We start from the raw sequence: 19,744 nt of genomic DNA, 5'->3' as shown, positions 1-19,744 counted from the left end.
AAACAAAAACACGAAAAAAGAGCCAATAAAGAGAAGACAAATCAGCAAAAACACGTATATCCACAGCTGAAGGGAAAAACCACGTGAATACTGACTAAACTTGGGGACATGAGAAGTAGTGGTACACAAATCCAAACAAATGTCACAATTCATACATAAATACATAACACATCTCGGCCACACTCCCAAAAACCCAATCAAAAACCCTCAAAAAAGTGAAGAAAATCTTCATCAAATCAAACAAAATGGGTACTAAAATTGTAAGTCTAGTATTATTACTCACTTTTTTGAGTAGTTATGTATCAGCTGATGAAGAAGTTGCTACTCAACAATTTGTATTAACACTTGATCATTCCAATTTCTCATCTACCGTCCCCAACCATGATTTCATGGTCGTCGAGTTCTACGCTCCTTGGTACTCCCTCCGTCTTAATCATTTATTTTCATTTTTTTAATGTTAGATCTCCATGTATTAATTGTATTGGAAACCCCCGCCTTTTGCATGTATTTCAGATATCGAGAATTTCGATTTTTTTAGTTGATCACTCCGTCTTAATCATTTGTTTAATTCTATATACTGGTTCCGCTACGCGTTGACTAGCTGATTTTGGTTAACTAGTTCGTTGTCCGGGAATTTTTGAACTGTAGCTGTATATTCTGGTTCCGCTACTGGTTGGATGACTGATTTAGGTTTTAACTAGTTCGTTGACCTGGAATTTTTGCACCTTAGCTATATATGCTGGTTCCGATACTGGTTGTCTAGCTGATTTAGGTTAATAAGTTTGTTGACCTGGAATTTTTGCACCGTAACTAAATGTTCTGGTTCTGCTACGGTGGCCTAGCTGATTTAGACAATTTTTGCACCCTAACTATACATTCTGGTGCCGCTACTGGTTTCCTAACTGATTTAAGTTAACTAATTTTTTGACAAGGGAATTTTCGCACCCTAATTATATATTTTGGTTACGCTTCTGCCTACAGGTTGAGCTGATTTAGGTTAACTTTAGGCTAATTGCTAGTGTAAATGTCTCTAATCTTTTTTTTTTCTTTCTCATTTTAGGTGTGGACATTGTAAGAAACTTGAACCTGAGGTAGTTTTCTTTTCCTTTCGTCTGATTTTACTATCGTTGTAACTTGTAAGTTACAACCTATTATTCCTTCAGCTCAAGGTAGTTTCATCTTAGACTGTCTCATGCTAAATTAGTGTGAAACATATATCAATTAATATGCTAGAAGCATACTAAGAGGGGAAAAAAGAGAAAGTTGAAATAAAATAATACACTCTCCGTCCCAATCATTTGTTTAACTTTTCATTAGATACAAAACAAATGATTGAGACGGATAAATTAACTAATGCAGTAATGTGAGAGGCCTCACATTAATGTTGAGAGATCGTCCCATGTGAGAATATTAAAATTGGTGCTTTTGTCGATTTAGTATTGCTTTGTAAAATGTAGTTTGAGAAAGCCGCAGCAGCATTGAGCAGCCATGATCCTGCTATAGTTCTGGCTAAGGTGGATGCCAATGAAGATTCAAACAAGGAACTTGCTTCTCAGTATGATGTCAAGGGTTTCCCCACCATTGTAATTCTAAGAAACGGCGGCAAATCAGTTCAAGAGTACAAAGGTCCTCGTGAAGCCGATGGAATTGTCGAGTATTTGAAGAAGCAGAGTGGCCCTGCCTCTTTCGAGATTAAATCTTCTGAGGATGCCACCACCTTTATTGGGGACAACAAAGTTGTTATTGTGAGTCTTTTCCTAACAATTTAGTACGGCCTTATATAGTTTATGCACCTCGTTTATTACTGTCATTAAATGAAGTATACAAATAATTATTAGACCATTCAGGGATATCAACTGCAACGGCTTTAAAGTAATTTATGCACTTCGTTCATTACTATCATTAAATTCAGTGTATGTGTTATTATATGCCCGTTACGGGATTCCAGCGGTTTTTTCCCCTGCTTCCATTTTTGGTTTCCCGTAGACTTGTTATCTTCTCTTTATTCTTGTTTCGGGGGTTTTATGGTTTCTTTTGGCCTCAGGTTGGAATTTTCTCCGACTTTTCCGGAGAAGAGTACACAAATTTTTCGGCATTAGCTGAGAAGTTGCGCTCTGAATATGAATTTGGTCATACTTTAGATGCAAAGCTTCTTCCCAAGGGTGAATCATCAGTGACAAAGCCCACAATTAGGTTGTTCAAGCCATTCGATGAGCTAGTTGTTGATTTCTCCGTAAGCCATATCCTTCATTACTTTCTCTCTAAATGCTATTCTAACCGATTCTGTTAAAAACCAATGTCCACGGCAACTGATGAAGCGAAATGTCTGATGTGTAGGATTTTCATGTGGATGCAATTGAAGAATTTATTGAAAAATCTAGCACCCCTACTGTAACTATTTTTAGCAAAGATCCCGCAAACCATCCCTATGTTGTCAAGTTCTTCAACTCTCCCAGTGCTAAGGTATGAAGTTTGCTATTTTTCCGGGTGACTTCATGAGCTATACCTTAATATGAATTATTATTTTATCTCTAATATAGAGATGTTTTATGAAATATAATCTGTATGTGGCTTATTGAAGCTCTTTTCTTTCTTTTGGTGTTACTAATTTTTTGACCTGTGAAATTCACGGGACCCTCAATTTGTATCATTGTTTGTTATTTGTGTTATCTCATTCACCAGTTGTCAACAAAAACTAAATCCATCGACTCTGAATAGTTAATACATACGGAGTACTATAGTAACACTGGTGTACGCTTAATAGCATTCGAATTCAGTAGCATTGCTTGAACCTAGGGGCCAGACTGACATTCTTCTTGCACCTATCCAACCCCAAGAATTAATGTGAAAGAAGCCAGTTTTAAATATTGCAAACAGTATTTGTCACGAATGCTTCTAAATTTAAGGGATGAGTAGAATCCATTGGGCAAGATATCAACATTAAAATCCAAACCTTGCAATAATGAAACAAACAAGTTCTTTATGGTAGAATAAGATTAGGATAAGTACAACAATATATACCATATCCAAATATACCAAAAACAAAAAAAAAGTTAAAACTGAAATCAGTACTTTGGCATCTTCTTCCTCAGTCATTACTTAATAAGTACTGCAATCGTGGTGATATGTTGCTTGTTCCAACTTCCAAGTACAACTGAACATTGATAATATGAATTATTTCTAAAGCAACTTATTAAAGTGAAGCATAGTATGTCTAGTACGAGTTAAAATTCAGAGTCGGCAATACTCAAAGGTGACAAATACCATTACAGTCTGTCTCCTGCGATGCAGTTTTTGAGGTACACTTTGCAAAAACAAAAAGTATGAAAAATAGAGTAGGCAACATGACTCAGACTCAGAAATTCAGGATCCTAGTGTTCAACAAAATTGTTCAGACATGGAGATGTGTGTGATTGACCAAAATTATGACAGCAAAACATCAGGCAGTGATATTTCCAGTCCTGTCACTAAGAAAGGTAGTATGTCTATTGACAATTTCGTAAACAGTTCACAGATCCGAATACTTTTCACTGCATCACATTTTGCATCCGTCTAATTCTATGACACAAGTTGCCTTGTGAGTAGTATTTAAGAAAGCTAATAACCAAACATGGCGCTCAAAAATCACGATTCAGGTGTTTTGAAATAGCTTGACATGGATACGGGTGACTATATTACGTTCCTTAATAGCTTTTCACCTCCTTTTGATTCGCCAACCTTTTTAACTATGGGCTCAGTTTTACGATATTTTAACTTGTGCTATGTTGTGTGGCCTTTTCCGACTTTGCTGCCTGGTTTTTATCCATGATTTAAAAACGTCTTCCCCTTTTTTCATTCTGAAAAATGTACATTTTTTGCTAGAATCTTTTTTTCTTTACTCCAAGAGATGGCTCACTAAGGACTACTATATCTTTGACAGGCCTTGTTGTTCTTGAACTTCACTACTGATTTTGACTCGTTTAAGTCAAAGTATGAGCAAGTTGCAGCAGAATACAAATCTAATGGTATTAGTTTTTTGTTGGGAGACCTCGACGCCAGCAAGGGTGCACTCCAGGTATATGTTCTTATGGACAATAAGGGCATATGTCAATTTGTGTAGAATTATTTTTTCATTCTGTTGCAGTTTTAAGTGCTCTTAATGTTGTGGGTATCTTTCATTATGCCTGGGCAGTACTTTGGAGTCACTGAAGAGCAAGTACCACTCATCATTGTCCAGACCAATGTTGGGAAGAAATATCTAAAAACAAAAGTGCAACCAGATCAGATAGCCGAATGGATAAAGGACTACACTGTAAGTATATATGTTGGATTATTATGATCCAAAATTGTTAGTTTGTTAGTTTCCTAAACTTTAGATGTTAGTTCCTATTAATTAGGAATAGGTAGTGGAAATTAAGACTCCTAGTTTTTAGTGTTGAGCTAAGTTAGTGGGTGGTTAATTAGAGTATGGGATGGTTGTTTAGTCGTGGGATAATGCACCCATATTTCTAGTCTTCTGGTTATATTAGGTTGTATAGATAGGTCTATGTTATTTCATTAGAGTGGTGCTCATTCACGTACGGGTTTTACTCTTTCATTGACGTAAATGACTATAATTCCGTTTTTATTTTTAATGATTTCATTTTTTACCCTTTTTTCAGTCTCTCTCTTCTTCATTTACTCTTTTCTCATTCTAACTACCACCATCCAACCACCACCCGTCAGCCACCAACCACCACCCTCACCGCCGCCTCCCATGCGCCATTGGTCGGTCTTGACGACCTCCTCAGACCGGCACAAATCCGCCTTCCAACAATGATCTTAATCCGGTATATTTCTCGTCAGAAAACATATGGTATATTGGTGTCCCACGATGATCTTAATCCAACGATGACGACCTCCTCAGTCTTCTATGATGTTTCAAGCTATATTATATAGTGCATTCTTACAAGCAGAAAACAATTGCACGGTCCTCCATCCTCCATGTTCTGACAATTGAGCAACATATGGTGTAGTGGTGTCTCCACCAAATTATTAGGCAACAGAAAAACAAAATACATCCGAAGGCAGAAGAATAAAACAGCCGTGCTCGGAGTAAATCTTACAATTACAAACCCTAATTTAATTAGTATAAATCTATTTCTTAATTTGATATAATCTTTTATATATATATATATATATATATATATATATATATATATATATATATATATATATATATATATATATATATATAGTGTCAAGTTCTTCTAAGTCCCTTTTTTTTTTGAGTCCATAAGTCCCTCCCACAATCCTTGGATCATGCATGGTGGAAGGTTGAGATTGAAAGCAAAAAGCACACTTAACACTAATTAATTCACTTCTCTCTCTAGTTTTAATAATACATTCACTAATTCATTATCATACACAATTAACACCATATTTTGTCTTATACTTCAAAGTTTATGAAAATTTTGTTAACATTTTTCCTGTTTCGGTGTTTTTCGTTTTTTTTTTCGAGACAAGTTTTCGGCTGTTTCGCTTTTTTTGTTTTTTTTTTCGAGACAAGTTTTCGACATTTTAGGATTTTACGAGTGTAATTCTAACAGCAAAAAGTGTAATTTTAAGGAATATTTTCGAGAATTTAGCGTTTTACAAGTTTAACTTCAATCTTTTCCGAGTGATTTTAACGAATAATATTTTGAATTTTTGTAATTTTATCACAAGTTATTGTAATTTAGCATTTTACGAGTGTTATTTTAATGACAAAAAGTGTTATTTTAGTCCAGGTAAGTGTAATTTCAGTCCAATGAGATTGTTATTTTTAGTCAAGGAGAATGTAATTTTAGTCCAAAAAAGTGTAATTTTAGTCCAGAAAAGTGTAATTCCAGTCCACTGAGAATGTAATTTTAGTCCATTGAGAATGTAACATTAGTCCAATGAAAATATAACCAAGTCCATTGAGAGTGTAACATTAGTCCAATAGAGGCAAGTGTAATTCTAACAGAAAAAACTGTAATTCTAACAACAAAAAATGTAATTCTAACAACAAAAAGTGTAATTTTAGCCGAAAAAAGTGTTATACTAGCAAAAAAAAAATATAATTTTAACAGAAAAAAGTGTAATTCTAACAACAAAAAGTGTAATTTTAGCCAAAAAAAAGCGTTATTCTAGCAAAAGAAAGTGTAATTTTAACAGAAAAAAATGTAATTTTAATGGAGAAAGTGTGATTTTAACAGAAAAAGGTGTAATTCTAACAACAACAAAAAATGTAATTTTAGCAGAAAAAGTGTAATTTTAGTCGAAAAAAGTGTTATTCTAGCAGAAAAAAGTGTTATTTTAGCCGAAAAAAGTGTTATTCTATCAAAAAAAAAAGTGTAATTTTAATAAAAAAAAGTGTAATACCTTAAAAATAAGACTATATTTTAAATATATCTAAGATTAAAATCAACAAATAATCTTAGATCTATTTATTAGATCTAAAACTAAAATAAAAATATCTCACAAAATAAAAATAAGAACTAAGAAAAAAAATATAAAGAAAATATTTTATATTTAGTAGATTTAATAACAAAAAAAATACAAAAAAAAAAAATTAAACGAGATCTGAAAAAAGGAGTTCACCCACAACACCCGTACCACCACCGACATCCAACCACAACACCAACATTACCGACAAAAAAAACGAGCCAAAACTAAAAAAAAAAAATGATGAAAAGTAGATCTGACACGGGTGGGTTATTAGCGATACCACCGACAAAAACAAAACAAAAAAAGAAACAAAATAATAGTATGACTAGGATAATTGAAAAAAAAAAAAATAAGAACACCATAGAAAACGAGAATTTGAATCAAAAAAAAAAAAAACCATCTGAAAATATGGTGAAAAAAAAGAAGAGAATGTCGGATGAAAATGTCACACAAACCGACACAACCACCATCTCAAAATCCTTCAATAACAAAACAGAAAACCAGTACCGCCAACGCGCCCCACACTCTCACCAACACACCAAACAACCAACATCCTCCACACACTACCACCATCACTACACCATAAACACCGGATCTGGAGAAAAAAAAAAAAGAGAACGGATAAGATATGCAGGCGCGGGGGTGAGGAGGCACGAAATGGCAGAGGAAAGAGGAGAGGAGGGACAGCAGTGTGTGACGGGAGTGACGGTGGTGGTGTAAGGCAGCAGATCTGAGAGAAGGTGGTCGTCAGGTCACCGGGTTTTCGGGTTGTGAGGTGTTGGGTGGTGGTGGTGAGGTGTTTGGTTGTGACGTGTGGAGGAGGTGATGGTTGTAGTTGTGGGTGGCAGATCTCGTGTAGTGGTGGTCGGAAAAGAGGTGAGGTGGCCGGTGGATCGTGGTGTTGTAGTGGTGAGGAGGTGTGGAAAGGCATGACGTCGGTGTGGAGGCCGGTGGTGGCAGGTTGTGGACAAGGAGGTGTGGCGGACGAGGTGTTGTGCGGCGGACGGGAGTGGGGAGGTGATTTATTAGGTTTTTTTTGTGGTTTATGAAATGAGAGGAATTAGAAGAATGAGAGAGAAGTGGAATAGAGAGAGGTTGTGGTTGTGAGAAATGAGAAATCAGAGAATGAGTGGTTAATTAGGATGGGTGGTTAATTAGTGTGGGTAGAGAGAGAGACCATAAATTAGCTAATTAATCATCTTTTTAGCTTTTTATCTGAAACCATTTATTTTGCCCATCCAATGGCTTGGATGAAGACTTATGGACTCAAGTGTAAGACATGGACTTAGATGATCTTATTACTATATATATATATATATATATATATATATATATATATATATATAGAAATAGGATCTCGTGCGAACTTAAAGTTCAGTGCGAACTTACGAACCAAGTAAACGACGTTAGATTAAATAAACCAATGGGCAAGATTAAGTCAACAAAACACCACTGCACACTTGCACAACAATACTCTCACCCGTGACTTCACTTTCATCTCCAACAATCTGACGTCGGCACAGAAACTCCGGCAACCAGCAACGCCGATCTTGTCATCGCCGTCATCAGGATTCTATGCCGGATTTCCACCGTTCTCCTTTTCTCTCCATATCCTCACTCCTCTTTCGCTTTCTCACTCATCTGAACGACTAAGAATCACCGCCGCCGAGCACCGATCATCATCATCGATGGTGCCATTACGACCCACTTCAACTTTTTTTCTCTATCGTCGCTGGAGGTGTTGTAGGCTGAAGTTGAGGAGAGACTAAAATCGAGAAAAAGGAGGTGTCGGAATGTTGCGGTGGTGAGTTGTTGTCGGCAAGGCGAGTATGGGAGTCGTGTAATGTTAGGTCTAGGTTTTGGGTTAAAGGGACATCGACGTTTTCTGGGGATCAAGTTATGAATGGTGGTTGTCTGTGAAAGTCAGAGGCGTTGTTTGAGTAGTTGACGGCGGGGCGACCAGTGGAGTGATTGGCGGCAGTGGTGAGGTGATCATGTCGGAAAATTGTTTTATCTTCAAAAATGAAGAGGAATTTCAACATAATAATTTGTATGGAGATCATGTCGGAAAATTCCAATCCCAAAATGTTCATAGTTGTGGCAGTAGGGCACACTGGCGTGGTGTTTGACGGTGGTGTTTCTTGGTGGTGTGGTCTGTGGTGCGTGGGTGGTGGTGTGAGTATGGGAGGTGGATACACAAATTAGATGTCAGATACATATATTAGCATAACACTATAATCTAGATACACTAAATATGGCTACCGGTACACACATGAATATTGTCAGATACGCAAATCAGAGTTGTGTATCTAGGGTAGCCATATGTGTATCCGGAGGGAGTAACATGTGTATCCGAGTAGTTCTTTCGCATTGTAAGTCGATTTAATTGCAGGTTCTTATCAAACCAGGGAAAAGAACTTTGGGAGTGAAATTGCCATTCATCAATCTCACGAGCTCTCAAAACTGGAAAAGGGTGTGAAAGTTGTCTTGTTTGAGCATTCCTGACAAAAAGGTTTTATGGTTGCTAAATTCAAGTGGAGTCCTTCAGACAAAAAGTTAATAACTTGCATCCCACCTTGAAACTTACCTTATATACCACCCTGTTAGGCTAGACGAAGCTTTATCATAAGAACAAGCTTGCTCCAGAAATGCATCCACATTTAGTTGGTCCGCCACTGAAGGACAGCCCCCAGAGAGCTTCATCAGACCTGATATGACAGCCTCTTGCCTGTTCTTCACATAATTTTTCAAAGAAAAATGAAGCCTAACAAAATGTGTTGGTGGGAAGCCTAAAAAAATGAAGCCTGTTCTTCACATAATTTTTCAAAGAAAACAAATATGAATGGAACTGATGGCTTGCGACCAGTTCACCAATACCTTACCCGACATGTTTGAGCAAATGTGATTTTCAAACAGTACCACTCGGATAACTTACTAGTTACTTTAGTAGAAGCTTTATACGGCCGTCTTCATCTTGATTTGCTCGTGTGAATGATAACCCGTAAAAATGAAATCAGCTAGTACAAAAGAAGCTATGCGCTTAAACTAATAATTATAAGGATTAGGGGTCGGATTAGGGAAAGATAGATACTCCTTTAAGATACACTTCTTTAAATTAATAGATACATACATTTAGCTTGTTAGATACACTTCTTTTATTTACTAGATACATACACGTAGCTTATTAGATACAATCCATTAAGGATTAGGGGTTGGATTAGGGAAAGATAGATACTCTTTTAAGATACACTCATTTACTTTGCTAGATACACTCATTTATATTACTAGATACACACCTTTACATTGCTAGATACAGGTCTTTATTTTACTAGATACACTCATTTACTTTGCTAGCTACACTCATTTATATTACTAGATACACTCCTTTATATTTCTAGATACACTCCTTTAAACGAACATAAAATGAGAGATAAACAACTGAGATTATTGTGATTAAATTGAGAGAGTGTTTGAAAGAAAGAAAGAAACATAAGGTTTTTAAAAGACTTGGTGCGGACTGTGACTTTGTGAATGAGAGATAAACAACTGATATATCTTGTTCACAAACCCAATTGACGGCTATTTGTATGGATAAGCATCAGGCAGCTCCACCCTTACCTTCCACACACCTCCATGATACGAACCTGCCAAAATAAAACAATGTAGACAAGTTTTCTTTTCTATCCAACATATTTTCGCAAAAACTAACTATTGAAACTTGAAACCATATTATTTCACTGACCACGAAGTCATTACAAAATTTAACTCAGAGAACAAACCCATGTCAGGAATATCAACTACATTACAGATTTTGTGTTCCTAATTACTATCATAATCAAACTCCCAGCAGTTAAAACAAAGCGGCAAACTGATGAATACTCCAACAACAATATCACCCCAGTGCCACAAGGGCTCCCGTAAATTGTCGGATAAGTAGGGTCGGATGTATCCAGATGACCCAAAATAAGGATTATTTGATTTGGATTTCCGTGGGGAGGAAACTGCACTTGGAGTTTATCTTTCAAATTCGTACTCACCACTGTCAGTTCCACTCCAAAACAGTACCCACAGCATAAAGCTGTGATCCAACCCCTGTAATTCGCTACTCCGTGTTTTATAACCTTTGTGAAAGTATCCTTGTGCTTCTCACCTGACTTGTGCAGCTGCTGGTAGTTTCCGTCAGGCGTGTCTTGCCTGAAAATCATCACTGCAAAAGCCGAAACTGTCTGGAAAAGGGCAGGTATGAAGAATGCAATCCTCCAAGCAGTAAAGCTCCTTGGCACCAATCTTTACGATGAGATTGAATACGAATGACATTATGAGTTGCACCTCCTCCAAGGTTTCCCCATCCACCTGAGAAGTACGCAACACGTTAGCGTCAAAATTGTCGTGACTCTCTTTACTGATACCTGAGACCCCATTGGCGCGACCTATTACAGGAGGCGAAAACATGGAGCTCACCAAGAACTGAGTCGAAACAAACGTGGCCAAAGAAAAACCAGTGAAAAATCAGACCAAAAGAAACCCTGTGGTGAATCGCATTGGATGTCGTGTCTGAGCGGGAAAAGCATCAAGAGGGTCAAGGGTGCCGAGGCAAACATACACACACAAATAAACAAATAATACAATTAAAATCAAATCAAATTTCTTTAAACCTAAAGTATTACTACCCACTTTGTCAATCAAACTATTCAAACAACCATGAGCAGCGATGGTTAATGTTTGATTCAACACCACTAATTAATAACCTTACCAGTCATCCTAAAAGCCATCACAGGCTCCATTTGATCATTCCATTGCCGGCTATTTCCCGTTACAAATTTAATTTCTCCGGCGTGCAGGTCTTGTGCTTCCGGCAAGATGAATCAATGATGTGAAGCATGAAGGAGACAAACGGAATAAGAACGGGTCGGCTATGTTGAAGGTCGGTATCGCTGGTAGATTAGGTGGTCGTAGTTGGGTTGCGGGTGTTTTCCGGCAAAGATTGGTGGCCCGTTGTCGGCGATCGGAGCTCGTGGAGTCGTAGCCTGTGTCGGTCGGTGTGAGAGAGAAAGAGGAGAGAATTGGGAGAATATTTTACAATTGAAATGTCAGCGCATGTTTTATTGATTTGGGGTAGTTCGTACGGTTCGTACCGAACTTTAGTTCGCACCTGACCTCGACCCTATATATATATATATATATATATATATATATATATATATATATATATATATATATATATATATATATATATATAACGTGTTAGAAGAATTGTGGATTGACATGTGGCAAATTAAGCATTTAATAGATGATTAATTATTAAATATTAATTAATACATTAATTAATTAAAGTAAGAGAATAAGGAACATTTAATACGATTAATATTTTATTTTTCAATTTACATTAATATTAATGTAGTACTCAACTTCCCAAGGTAATAAAGAAATGTATACTGCATCTTGCATATACATTGTATCACGGTATGGATTTTGCATATACATTAAATTTTGTTGCATATGTATTTCCAAGATACCTATTCAAAGTAAAATTACAAGCATCATATTTTTGAACATATTCAGAGTATTCAAAGACTACTCTATCATAGTGCTTACTACGAGTACTATCAATACCATAGGGCTATGTACAAATTTTAGGTTCACTCTCCCTATATATATAATGTAGCAGGACTCTCCCCTCCCCTCCCCTCACAACACACTAACAAACTATGGAATACTACACTTCAATTTCTTCTTGCTAGCTATAATCATAAGATCGATAATTTGCAAATGGAAAAAAGATGAGAATCAAAAAGTAAGTTTTTCCAATTGTTACATTTACATCTATAACAATATAGTAACTTGATCTGCATGCCCGGACTTGCTTGCCGAACTTGAAAGATATGCCCAAACCAGTAATTTAAACTGATGAGGAATTGAGTACGGCGGTGAGGTGAAAGCTTAAGTATAGATATCAATATATCGTGTGATGTTGAGGCCATTAGTAATAGGATTTGTGTACTTTTAAATCTGATCTAAAATGTAACTTGCAAAAAAAAAAAAAAATGTTTTCCCATTTTTTCTATAACTTCCAGCATGCTATGAGAACATAAAAACAGCACATCATTTTTGAAACAATTTGTTATTCATAGTTTGAAAATAATTTTGAATTTGTTCGTTTTTCAAAATAATTTTTTTTATATTATCAAATGGAAACATGTGAAGCTTAGTTTGAAAAGGCGCGCCTTGGATGAGGCACTATCCGAAACGCCTCGGTGCACTTTAGGTGCGCCTTTTGGACAAGGCTCACTAAGCGAGGTTCACTAGCATATCTAAATCTCAGATATGCCTTTTCTTTAGATGTTAGTCAACTTGAAAACTCCTAAAAGGAGTATTGTTGCCCAAAATTTTATTTCGGAAATAAAATAAAGCTAAAAAAATAACGCGCCTCGCGTAAAAAAGGCGCGCGCCTTCGTCTTGCACCTCATCGCTTCAGCCCCTTATCGCCTCGGTGTGCCTTGCGTCTCTTCAAACCAAGATGTGAAGTTTGTTTCACTTTAGATGGAGATAAATATTTATAAAGTCTAAAACGATGAAGTAATATGCATGCATGGGAAGAATTTTGTATACCAAATCAAAGAAGAAACTTGATCTACCTCCATCATTAGCAATAACAACTTACACATAAAATTTGTTATTGATTGAAATGGCATAAGGAAAAAAACCTTACTTAATAGGGTAATACGGAGTCTGTCCCGGTCATTTGTTTGCCTTTGATTTTGGCATAAAGACCAAGGAAAGGAAAATTGGTCAATTATTAGATGACAAGTAGATTAAATTGAGTATGGATGATTTAATTGTCCATCAAAATTATTCATAAAATAAAAAGGCAAACAAATAACTAAGACAACTTAAAATGGAATAGGCAATCAAATGACCCAAACAGGAGTAATTATTTAGTAGGAGTCCATCAAGAAGTAATAGATAATTAGATATGGCGGCACAATAAATGAGAGTTATATCAGGACGATGATGGCCATAACTTCATTTTGATTCTTAAAGAGTTAGGAGCTTTTTTTTACGAAGGGGGATGTGTAACTCCATATCCTAAGTTGGTTTAGTTAGAATTAATTAAATGTGAGGGGTTTGATATTTTTGTAAAGACTTTGTATATCATAATGGATTCAGCAACATTATATCTTTATGAAATGTAAATGATTTTGAAATATACTACTCCTTTGTGCCAATAATTTGTTTATTTTTAATTAAAATAATTCACATAACGAATAAAAAGTAAACAAATGATCGAGACAAAAGGTTACATTATCATAAATATATATACATATATTATTTGACAATTTCCATTAATTTTTAATTATAAACAAAAAAACAATTGTGTACGTAAATCTAAATAATAAAATTGTTATAAAAGCAGACATGGGAGATACTACAATTGGTTTGGGATAAATGGAATAATAATCAGACAACTATTTATATTAAGTTACTCGAATCAATATTGGAAAGAAATCAACGCGACATATTTAAAAGTGAAATGAAAGAAACATAAAAAACAACAATGTTACTATCACCGCCACATTCAATAATTTATATATCTTTGTTTCAGGTATATTAATCAAGAAATTTTCTTCCTACTTCGTACATTTGTAGTAAACTATTAAACGAGAAAACCAAAACGTATCTTATAGATTATTTTCAATCCTTATCGTGGTAATACATTGTTCAATTAGTAGTAAATTCAAAATAAGTTTTATCTTTTTTAACAAATGTCTTTTGATGCGACAAATCCGACAATACCTTGATGATTAATAATTGTTGAAAAACATACATATTCAAACATTGGTTTTATAAAAGGCAATTATTATGAGTGAACTATAGAGTGATACACTAATTAATTACAAAAAATGATATGTAAATACGAGTATCCACTCTACAATTACATTTAATTGTTTGACCTAAAGAATATAAACACTGACCGTGCGAAGCACGGGATTCTCCCTAGTACAATTAATAAAATTAAGAATTAGAATTATTACTTGATCGATACGAGAATTAGCATCCATAATTGTAAAATTTGACGGATTCGATTAATTTTGTAGATTTGATTAACCTTGTGAGAGAGAGAATTAGAGATACTTAGAGAGAATTAGAGAGAATTAGGCTAAGGACATACAATGGAAAAGTAATGAAAAAAAAGTACATGAATAAGTAAAACTCGTACATGAATGAGCAACTACGTTTCATTATTAACTGAGTTCGTTTACCAGTAAAAACGTCTCCATATATTTTCACTCTCTCCTCTCATATTTTCGTCTATCATGTGAAATCAGAGCTATTCAAGTCACCTCCGCTGAAGTAGTCAGGTTCAATTCCCGAAATAGGGCGATCACAAAACAAAAAAAAATGGTGAGAGAAAAAAAAAATCACACATTTTTTTGTTTGAGTTGCAAGTGAGCCACGCAACCCTTGTACCGATTTATTTCCGCATTGAAATTTTTTTGAGAAAGACTAGAGTGAATTGTTTGAGTAAAAAAAATCCAAAAGAAAAAAAAATGGCGAGAAGTGCACCATAATTGCGAGGTAGAGGGAAGTGCTCTATCAAGTTTTTGTGGAGAGAAGTGCTCCATCAATAGAAGAAAGGGTAGAGAGAAGTGCTCTATCAAGATTTTTCGGAGAGAAAGTGCTCCAAATGAGAGTTGATGATGTGCATCAACAAGAAGGTGACGTGAAGTGCGTCACAAAGTGAAGACAAGGGCTTCACTAAGTTAGATAGAGAAAAGTCTTTATTTGATCGAGCAATTTACGTTTTATGGAGTCCAAGCAAGGAGACTCGGTTTATGTCTCAAAAGGAGACTATATTTGAAGTTGGGTGTGGAGCCTAACATGTGCAGGTGCGAAGGATTGCATACCGTTTAAAGGTTATTGCTCGTCAATGAAGATCTGTAAAAGACAAAGCTTTGTATGTGTGGCCTAAATATGCAGGAGATACGTACTCCTTGTATGTCATGGATAATGAGTTGGGAAATTTTGATTGTTCCGTATTTGGCAGAGAACACATATATTATTTGTGGGCATTTTGAGTTTATTAAAGTAATCTTAATATTAATAAGTCCCACATGGTTTAAGTTTCAAGCATGTGAAACTTATTGAAGACGGGTAGGCAAAAACCCAATGATCAAGTATGTGTGGCGGTATCGAAACGCGGTAACCGTAGGATTGCAAGGAGGCATAGCCTTGTAAAAATTTTCGTCCTATTGGCATGGGTGAAGTTTGAAGAAAACGAGAATATAAAGGTTTTGTGATTTTTGGTTACGGCGAAGGACGTAACAATGAGTATGGTTCGGCATGGCAGGAAGTCGAACAAAGATCCGATAAATTTTGGATAAAGGGGGTGTGTTGGATTATTATGATCCAAAATTGTTAGTTTGTTAGTTTCCTAAACTTTAGATGTTAGTTCCTATTAATTAGGAATACGTAGTGGAAATTAAGACTCCTAGTTTTTAGTGTTGAGCTAAGTTAGTGGGTGGTTAATTAGAGTATGGGATGGTTGTTTAGTCGTGGGATAATGCACCCATATTTCTAGTCTTCTGGTTATATTAGGTTGTATAAATAGGTCTATGTTATTTCATTATTAACTGAGTTCGTTTACCAGTAAAAACGTCTCCATATATTTTCACTCTCTCCTCTTATATTTTAGTCTATCAATATAATCTCCACCTTGTAATTTTATTTTTTATTTTTATTTTTATTTTTTTAACGGACAGATTTATGCATCTTATTAAAATTTGATATTGCAGGAAGGCAAGGTTTCTGCACACGTTAAGTCTGAGCCTATCCCTGAAAGCAACTCTGAGCCTGTCAAGGTGGTGGTTGCTGACACCCTCAACGAGTTGGTTTTGAACTCGGGGAAAAATGGTGAGGGTTTTTGAGTTTGCGGCGCCTTTAATTGCTCTCTATGCCCTAATTCCATTGCATATTTATCTTAGTAACTTGGTTGGCGCAGTTCTTTTGGAATTTTATGCTCCGTGGTGTGGACATTGCCAAAAGTTGGCCCCAATATTGGATGAAGTTGCTCTTTCCTTCAAAGATGATCCAGATGTTGTCATTGCTAAGCTTGTAAGACCCTTTTTAGACATGCAACTTTCTATACCTTAAGTAATGGTCGAAAAATATTACCTTGTGTTTGTTAACATTCTCTCTACTCTTCAACCCCTGCTGTGCTGTCCAGGCATCCACTGATATGCAGTTCGTAGTAATATAATTGTAGTTTTTGAGCTTTAAGTAATGGATACAGGATGCCACTGCAAATGATATCACGGATGAGGCATTTGATGTTAAAGGCTACCCTACACTATACTTCAGAACAGCAAGCGGGAAGTTGGAACAGTTTGAAGGAGACAGAACCAAGGAAGGTATCATTGAATATATTCAGAAGAACAGAGATCCTGCTATTCAGGAAACTGTGCAGTCATCTTCGATTAAGGAAGAGCTCTAAACACAGGTAAATGATGGTTAGTGATACCATTTCGGATGTTGCACGTTTCTTCCCTTCCCTCTGGAAATGAATACTTCATCTTTCAGCCCGATTATGAATTGATGAAGTTGCTTTCCCATGCTGTAGGAAATGATGGTTGCATAGATGGTACTTGTTGACTCGTGTTACTCTTACAGCATAAGAGAGCATTGCCTAGTCCTGTTCTTTTTCGTAGTTTTCTTGTTTTGTTCGATTTCTCTCTGCTCTTCCATTTTACAAATAAAACGACGGCTGTGCTTTAGTTCTTGTAGGACGGATTTTGAAGTTTATTTGCTCAGTGAGTCGATGTATCGCACTTTCACTCTGTATTTGCAATTACCGTGGATTCTGGCTAGCTTCTTAACTTCTTGATCAATGAAATTCTGTGGATTTGATTTCATATGAAAATTTTAGTTTCCAAGTGTTCTTAGGAGGGAAAAAAACGGGTTTGAATGTGGTATTTGATTTTGATTATTTGGATATAACTGGTTACTCGTAATTCTGGAACTTAAACAAAGTCAAGTTGGGTCGGGGCAAGCTAGGAGCTAGACTATACCCAGTGTTTTTCAAACGGGTCGTGCTATTTATCGTCGACAATTTACTAATTATCGTCGACAATTAATGTAAATTTCCAAGTTTGCCCTCCATAACATAACTCCATATCCGTCTCACTAAATGCAATTTCCGTCTCACTAAAACACAAATGCAATTTCTGTCTCACTAAAACACAAGTTACCGTCTCACTAAAATATTTCAAACAAAAAAAAAGATGGTTTTTCAAAAAAAAAAAAAAGCGGTATTTGTAATTAACAACATGAGCGGGAACGATTTTAACAACGATTTCAACAATGAAGCTAGTAACGAGGTGAGTTTACGATTTAGTTTTGTCTAAAATTTATGTTTTATTATCGATTGAATCCCGAATTAGGATAGATGCCTTGATTGTAGACGGAATTATGATAGAATTCGTGACGGATTTAGTTGAAAATGCAATCGAAAAAAAAAAGACGAAATGGGCTGGACGAAGAGAATTTTCGTCCAGACCTGGTGTTGGACGAAAAATTCTTTCGTCCAGTATGGGTCTTGGACGAAAGAATTTTTCGTCCAACACTAGGCCTGGACGAAAAATTCTTTCGTCCAGTACCCATACTGGACGAAAGAATTTTTCGTCTAGGCCTGGTTTTGGACGAAAAATTCTTTCGTCCAGGCCCACTTCGTGTATTTTTTTTTTCCGTCTTATATATTTTTTTTAAAATTTTTTCCGACTCGTTTTGTATAAAACAATTAAAATAATTAATTCCCGTCTTTGTATTATATATATATTTTTTTTTCCGACTCGTTTTGTATAAAACAATTAAAATAATTAATTACCGTCTTTATATTATATTTTTTTCTTTATTTTTTCCGACGTTTGTATAAAATAATTAATTACCGTCTTTGTATTATATTTTTTCCGACTCGTTTCGTACAAAATAATTAATTATTAACTAATTTATCGAAATGCGTGCGTAGGTGAATAACGAAGGAGACGGTATTGATTACTCATATCATTTTACGACTACCATGTTCTTTGCATCAAGTATGGAAGCGTTTAATTGGGCATATGAGATCGGACTCCGACTCGGGTTTAGTATAAAAAGAGCAAGCAACAAGAGAGTTGGTCGTAACACGAATTTGAGACAAGATTATTTTGTTTGTTGGATGGGTGGAAGAGGTCCCGTAAATAAGGATGCCGATTCTTTAATGAGGGGTTACACGGCTACCGCGTGGTGCAAATGTAAATTTTCAATGAAAGTTGTTGAATTACAAGAGAATAAGTGGAAGCTTGTCATGAGATCCGGGTTTCATAATCATGCTTTAACGTTGTATTGTGACGGCGACAGATACTTTGTAAAGTTTGATGAAGAGGAGTTGGCTTATATCGATGCCCAAGTTAGAGCTCACGTTAGACCGGCAATTATTAGTGCGGGTTTGCATCAGCGGAATCCGGAAAAGTCAAGACCTAATAGGCGACAAATCTACAATCGTTCTCAGAAAGTAAGGGCCGAGGAAAGAGATGAGAGAAACCCGGCACAACAGATGCTAGCACTTGCGGTTCAGCATAAGTACGTTCATTATTGGGTCACTGATCAGGAAACCGATGAGCTAACCCACGTGTTCATAGCTCATCCAAATGCCGTTAAGATGTTTCGATCATACTATTATGTGGTACTGATCGATTCTACGTACAAGACAAATTTATACCGTCTTCCGCTTGTTGAGATGGTTGGAATCACACCCGTCGGGAAGAGCTTTGTCATCGCGTATGCTCTTGTGAAGCATGAGTCCGAGGATGGATATCTGTGGGTCTTACGGAAACTGAAGGCCCTTCTCAATGATGCCGTTCAACCTAATGCTATTGTTACGATTGCGAGGTTTGTTGAACGCGATTCCCACTGTTTTTCCGGATTCGTCTCACTTGCAATGTCTTTGGCATATATATTCTAACGTGGAGACGAAAGCACTTGATATCACGGGTCAGGATAGTTGGGCTAAGCACATAACTTGTAACTTGTTTGAAGCGGTTGTCGAGGCGGAGACCGAAGATAAGTTTAATGTGGCGTGGGGCAATTTGGCAAGGCAATGGGCGGGAGTGGCGGCTTATATTGAGAAGCAATGGTTCCCGCACTTGGAAAAATGGGCCAAGTATAGAACGAACAAGATAACTCATTTTGAGAACACTTCTACATCCCGGGTTGAGTCGGCTCATGCGAATTTGAAGAGATGGTTGAATAACGCGAAACTGGCCATTGATAGCATTTGGAT

At 36.2% G+C, this 19,744-nt stretch overlaps 2 protein-coding genes across 2 annotated transcripts; both read left to right on the top strand.

The window, feature by feature from the left end:
- The first annotated feature begins 117 nt into the window (after nt 1–117).
- On the top strand, nt 118–17,336 carry LOC141627055 (protein disulfide-isomerase-like). Its single transcript, XM_074440554.1, has 11 exons — nt 118–415; nt 1,061–1,091; nt 1,458–1,745; nt 2,045–2,233; nt 2,338–2,463; nt 3,920–4,054; nt 4,172–4,291; nt 16,224–16,341; nt 16,430–16,542; nt 16,721–16,927; nt 17,048–17,336. Exons 1-10 carry the CDS (start codon nt 246–248, stop codon nt 16,919–16,921), a joined length of 1,491 nt encoding a protein of 496 aa, XP_074296655.1. The 5' UTR covers nt 118–245; the 3' UTR covers nt 16,922–16,927; nt 17,048–17,336.
- Nucleotides 17,337–18,520: 1,184 nt separating this feature from the next.
- LOC141628863 (protein FAR1-RELATED SEQUENCE 5-like) lies at nt 18,521–19,426 on the top strand. The gene has a single exon (XM_074441953.1). The coding sequence runs from the start codon at nt 18,521–18,523 to the stop codon at nt 19,424–19,426; it is 906 nt and encodes a 301-aa protein (XP_074298054.1).
- Nucleotides 19,427–19,744: the final 318 nt, after the last annotated feature.

This window comes from Silene latifolia, chromosome Y (assembly GCF_048544455.1).
Source record: "Silene latifolia isolate original U9 population chromosome Y, ASM4854445v1, whole genome shotgun sequence".
Classification (NCBI taxonomy): Eukaryota; Viridiplantae; Streptophyta; class Magnoliopsida; order Caryophyllales; family Caryophyllaceae; genus Silene; species Silene latifolia.
Note: the sequence above shows the minus strand (reverse complement) of the source record. Positions and strands in the feature narration are given on the sequence as shown.